At 34.7% G+C, this 6,424-nt stretch overlaps 1 protein-coding gene across 1 annotated transcript; it reads right to left on the bottom strand.

Annotated features, from left to right (window-relative positions):
- Nucleotides 1-5,228: 5,228 nt before the first annotated feature.
- Nucleotides 5,229-6,191, bottom strand: LOC107444794 (uncharacterized). Its single transcript, XM_016059017.2, has one exon. It carries the CDS (start codon nt 6,189-6,191, stop codon nt 5,229-5,231), a length of 963 nt encoding a protein of 320 aa, XP_015914503.2.
- Between the last annotated feature and the right edge of the window lie 233 nt (nt 6,192-6,424).

Genomic DNA, 6,424 nt, shown 5'->3' on the forward strand with positions numbered 1-6,424 from the left:
GAAGAAATTGGGCTTGGAGCATGGTACAAAATGCAACATGTGCAGAGGTGCCACATATCTAACAAGCTCAAGCAAAAAAAAAAAAAAAAGCTCATGCAAGAAGAAGAAGAAGAAAATGTATGCTTTTTATTTATTCCTTGTATTTATAAACTAAATTTATAATCTCTTTGATCACCACTATTTTTAAAAAAAATAAGTATATAAATAAATATTGAAAATGTAACAAACTCTACTCTTACCCCCACTATAGCGCCTCTGGCGGTTAACGAAGACAGTCTGCCAGGAACCCCGTCTACCAAATTCTTTATTTTTTATTCTTGTTTTATTTTACATGTGCTTTGTCCTTTTCAATAAATAATTAGAGTTAGATAATTTCTTGTCTTTCATTATTTATGTGAATTGATAGAAATACAAATGAACCAAGACTTCCCCTACAAAAAATTTTGGTGGTTCCCAGAAGTCGTCAAAAAATGCAACTTATGTTTCTCCCTAAAATTTTAATTTATATACCATTTTACTACCACTCGGTAAGAATCATCCTGAAATTGATTAAAAGTTGGAAGGTATGAAAATTCAGAGATGCCAACTGCTCCAGACACGTCAAAACAATTTTTAAAAAAAGTGGTAAATAACTATAAACTAAATTTTGCAAATATTTAGCTAACTTAGCTTGCTTTTCAAAGGTATAGCATGACATAAGTACTATAAAGTGGTGAATTATATAAATAAGCCTACGAATTATTTAGTTATAGTGGCGGATAAAAATCGACTAAATTGTGTTTATTACATCAAAAATCACAATTGATAAACTACCACTTTAAAATATATATTCGCTCACCGGAGCAAGTTGGCATCTGTATAAATTGTTTATTGTTAAGATAGACTTCCTCCTCCAGAACATTATGTATTACTGTTATGGTTCTACCACTTCTAAAATATTTTTAGGACAGCAGAAACTTAATCCTGGAAACGAAGTAGTTTTATATCTATACTAAAATTATAAAAGAAATCTTGATAGAGTTACGGATACTTTATTTTTCTCGAAAAAAAAACGCTAGAATGAAATGTCTTTCCTGAGAAGGGTTTTCTGCCATGTATTAATGTATATTTTCTGATGAGAACATAAATGTCTTTGTTGAAACTAAAAGCACCCGAAATGCCTTTTTTAATTCCATGGGATCGGGTGATTCATAAAAGCATTCGTAGAAATTGTGAAGGCAGGATCCCCCCTCTGCCCTGTGTGTCTCCAAACACGTCTTCGATAATCGTCAGGACACAGTTGGAAGCGGGATTCGTCGCTAAAGACTATACGTCCCCAGTCGGCATTCTAGCCCGATCGAGCCATGCACACTTAAACGAATAAAAAATAATAAAATTAAAACACAAACATAGCTACCAATAGAATAATTTTTTGTAAAAGGTGTTGAAGTTGGCAGCTCTGCATGAAATGGTTCTGCAGCTTATCAGCTTTTCTTCTTTTCCGTCCGACCTTCACAGCCTTATTCAGATTATAATACAAACATTTAAAAGAGGATAAACCCGTAAAACGACAGTTTTATATTCAATTCAAAACATTATGGTGCGAAAATGATTACAGGGCTACTCCATTAACTACCAGAACTAAAATTTTTCAAGGACTGCTGAAATCTTGATAGTTACAGATAATTTATTTTTCTCGAAAAAAAATATTCTAGAATGAAATGCCTTGCTTACTAGTTTTTAGACATTTTCGTCTTTCTATAGAACGGCTTTCGACCATGGATTAATGTATGTTTTCTTATAAGAACAAAAATATCTATGTCATGCAACTAAAAACACCCACAATGCCTTTTATAACAGTTTACGTGATCAATTCCTCTACTGAATCGTACAAGATTGAAATTATTTGCCAAATAATCGACTATGATTTTGGAACTTGCTCTCCGGTAGGTTACTGTGATTGAAAGAGAGGTAACCCTTGTTGAACTCCGAGTTTCACCATGATATTCAAAAAATTTAAAAAAAACTTCATGTCTTCAGTAAATAATGTAAGTAGTTAAGTAAAATTCACAAATTATGGGTAGCTGCAGTCTTCCATTATCCAATTATCTCTTATAAAATTTCAATTTTCGAAAATTTACAGAGCATTTAAAAAGCGACAGCAACACATTCTCTGCCCTGTTGCCAACCTGGAAAAGAGTAAACACATCTGATTCAGCGGAGGTTTTATCAATTATTGGTTGTAAATTGTGTATGCCGTATGGACAATCGATCCGGTTTATACACAATTTATAGTTCAAGTAGTTATAACACCAAAGTGTTTGCAGTGTATTGTTTGGAAAAACAATAAAAATTTGGACAGATATTTAATCGTGCTTGAGTATATTTTAAATGTTTTAATTTTACTTTAGGATTTCTACTCATTTATTGTAACATCTACAATATTTACTCTGAGGTTACAAAAATCATTAAAAATCTCTTAATACCGTGTCGGAGAACTTTAGCACTACGAAGTGAAGCAACAAGACATGTAATGGGCTCAATAAGTAATTCGAAGTGTCTTGCAAGGATATTGATATTTAAAATTGCAAGACTGTTACGGGTGCTGGATTTTATGCTTGAACTGACCTCTCCATTATATGTCATTATATCTTCAATGGAAATCATGTCGGATGATATTGGTGGCCAAATCATTCTCTGAAACTGTGTAGAATCAGCCGCGAACAATTAAGTCCGCTTTGTCGTCCATAAAAATTCCATCGCTGTTTGGGCTCATGAATAACATCATTACTCTATGAATAACATCATTATTATTTTTCAATTCAACTTTCTACCAGGTGCTCATGAATGACCTACCCTTAGTGGGTATTGTTAGTAATAATATCTAAATTTAGGTCAAAAGAGTCTATACATTAAGTCATAAGAGTCTATACATATACAAAGGAGTCTATACAGAATCTATACACTCATAATTTAAGATAGGAAATAATACTGTCAAAATCCTACGGATCATGACTTTTGGCAGCAGAACTAAAAACATCAAAACACCGTGTAACTGCACCAGGAAGCGGAACAATATTGAATAGGTATTAATAGAAATATACCTCGAGTTTTATCTGACAATCAAACTGATTTTTATGTTTTCCATGCTGCATTTTTCTCTGGTGTTTCGAAAGATTCTGATAGTCCATCTTCTCTTTTAAATATTAATTTCAATCCCTAATGTCTAGATATTTTCTCCCTTTACTTCTGATAGGGATTCTGAAAATATACATTAAACGCGGCAAAAACTCCAGTATATAACCTTACTCAGAAATGAGAAAAAATCGATAGAAAAACCGTATCACATCTAACTTATTTACGAGGATAGTAAAATATCCAGACAAACTAACATTACTTGATACTCTATATAAAATCTGTATAAATAAATATTTTTTATTTTTTTTTTTTAACCTGAAAAAGAAGTAATTGCTAAATATATTATAATTAGTAAAAGCTACATAATTTAATATTTTCACGAATATTACAGGTTCAATTGTTGGCTATTATGTTGACTATTTATTATTTTTTTTTTGTTAAAGCGTTTCAAAAAAGTTTGAATTTTAAGGTACTTAGATAATTAAATAATTTGAAATATATATAATTTTTAATAAATAAAGAAAGTACCACTTCTTTTCATACGACAAATGTTGAGATAGAAATGAGGTAGTTCAAATATTATAAACTACCGTTTCAGGAAATAAAATAAATATATTATAAATTTTAATTATTTTATTAAATTAGAGTATTCTATGTACCCAAATATTAAAAAAGGCATCTTATTTCAATACTTATTGCTGGTAGATACGGAAAAAAAACACAGAAATATATTTCTCCATATCAGCTACTTCATTGAAATGATTATTGTTGTTTTTATAAGAAGTTGTGATATTCTGCGTAGAACATCAAATGTTTTTTAAAGTATTGGAAGGAGATGCAGCGTCTTCCCCATGTTTAGGAAAAAGTATAATATATATGATATTTTTTTACTCATTATTAAAGTATATATTTTTAAGGCAAGATTATTGTAATTGTTAATTTTTATTCGGAATTTTTTATTTTATTTTATGACCGCCATTGAACAGTCGACCCAATTTTTGGGTTTACGACTACTAATGTTCAACGCCGTAGTCTTGTAATTTTGAACCAATCCAGAAGACAAGGAAACTCCTGGATCGGTACCCCCAGAGGTATTGATTTGTTACGGGAACATGGAGGACTTTGAGACTCGACGGATTTAACGTGCATCAGTCACTATTTACTACACGGGGAGTCTTCGACCGGCGGGGACCGAACCCACGAACTCTTGGACATCGGCCCGGCACCCCACTGACCAGGCTATCCCGGCCTAGTAGCGACTAACTAGCAGCGTTACATTGCAGACTCAAAGGATGGACATCGACAATAACAGTACAATATAAAGTAGCTAGTCACGTCACAGGTATTTTTCTTTTATTATTTTTTTTATTTATTACATTTAACATAAATGGCCATCACGATTAGCTGAAAAGCTCCGGACTGACCGTCTGTCCCCAGGGACTGGGAGCAGGGTCAGTGGTGAGGCGTGTGTGCTGATCAATCTCGTTGGCTGCTATTGTGAGCCAGTCCGTGGTTGATTGTGTGGTATGTATGTTTTGTTTATGTTGTGTTGTGTGTTTTACCTATTTTTCTTATGTGTAGTAGTTGAGGCAGTGTTTTGGCGGATCATGATATTGATTAATGTATTATTGTGTGCGCGTTTATCGACAGTTAAGCCATCTCTTGTTTGGGCGGATCGAGCTTGTGGGCTTTTTTTATTTTTTTTTATTTATTTATTTTTTTTCATTAGCCTCACGGACAACAGCTTGTGTTGACTGACTGCCTGCCAAATGTTTGCTAGTGCGTGTTTTTATGCTGCAGCAATGGTTTGCCTGGAGCCCTGACACCTCATGATTGTATTTGCTGCCAGTATTTTTACAAAGTTATTATTAGGTTTATGACATATTGTCTGTGATGTTCCTGGTTATGGCTAGAATATTTATTAGTTTTTGCATAATATGCTTGTTTTTGAAACTGTCTGCAAATATCGTTCTGCCTTGTTCATTGGGTTTTTTGAGGTGGTACGATTCAGTTAGTGGGCAGTCATGTAGGTAGTGACTTGGGGTACCTGTGTCTTCGCATGGGCATGTGTCTGTGTTTATTCGCTGCATCCTGTGTAAGAATGAGGGGAATTAGTCATGTCCTGTAAGAAATTGTGTTGCTGCTGGATGGCCTATGACTCGGTCTGTATCTACTTTAGGATAGTATGATTTTGTTGTATAACATTTTTCATTATTTTCGTCCCAGTATGCTTGCCAAAGTTTTTGTGTGATGTTTTTAAGTTTATTTCTAAGGCTCGATGGTGGAAGCAGAACACCGCTGGGAATCCCGTGACCTGCTGCTGCGTCTTTAGCCGCTGAATCCGCTGCTTCATTGCCTATGTTACCAGTGTGCGCTGCCACCCAGTGTATTTGTGTGTTGCATTTTCTGACTAGGTGTTCTAGTTGTCTTTGTGTTGTTGCCACGTGTGGGTCTTTTTGCTTCGTTTTTCTAATAGCGTGTTGACTGTCTGTGAAAATTGTTGCATCTCTGCAGCTGTGTGTCTCTAACCAATTCATGGCTTCTTTGATGACTAAAACCTCTGCTTGAAACACTGTGTTTTCTTGTTTTAGCGTAAACTTGTATGTATCTGTATGTTGGTTGTTGTGGTAAACACAGAATGCAGCTCCCACGCCATTGTCTGTTTTGGAGCCATCGGTATAGATTTGTACCGTCGTTGTTTTGCTAGTTCTAGTACTTGTTGGTAGGTTAGTGTATTTATGGCTAGTCTTATGGGCCGGGTGGACCATATGTGTTTTTATCTTTTGTTGATAATCACCCGCTTTAACGTTGTATTGTGTGTTTTCTTGATTGAATCTTAGTGTGTTAGCTAGTAGTGCTTCTTTTTGGATTTGCAGGTGCAATGGCGGTAAACCTGCCAGAACATTCAGACCTGGTGTGGGTGCTGTTTTGAATGATCTTGTTATTCTGACTAGTAGGGGCCGCTGCACCTTGTGCAGCTCTTTGATAGTGGTTTTATTTAGTTCTGCACCCCATGCTGCTGCAGCGTACGTAAAGGCCTTTTCTACTACAGTCTTGTACCAATGCCTGCGCATTTTAGTATTAATGCCCCAGGTTCTTGGGGCTAGTTTTATGAGATTGTTGTGTAGTGTTGTGGCTCTTGTTCTTAGTGATTTAATGTGTTCTAGGTAGTTTAGATGATGATCCAATACTATACCTAGGTATTTGATGTGATTTACTGATTTTATTGCGTTACCGTCTATTTTGATTATTGGTTGTCTCAGCTTGAAAGAATTATTAAAAGCGATGTAGTCGCACTTGTTAATTG

The sequence above is a fragment of the Parasteatoda tepidariorum genome, chromosome 4, assembly GCF_982258835.1.
Source record: "Parasteatoda tepidariorum strain Cologne lab strain chromosome 4, Ptep-v5.0, whole genome shotgun sequence".
NCBI lineage: Eukaryota > Metazoa > Arthropoda > Arachnida > Araneae > Theridiidae > Parasteatoda > Parasteatoda tepidariorum.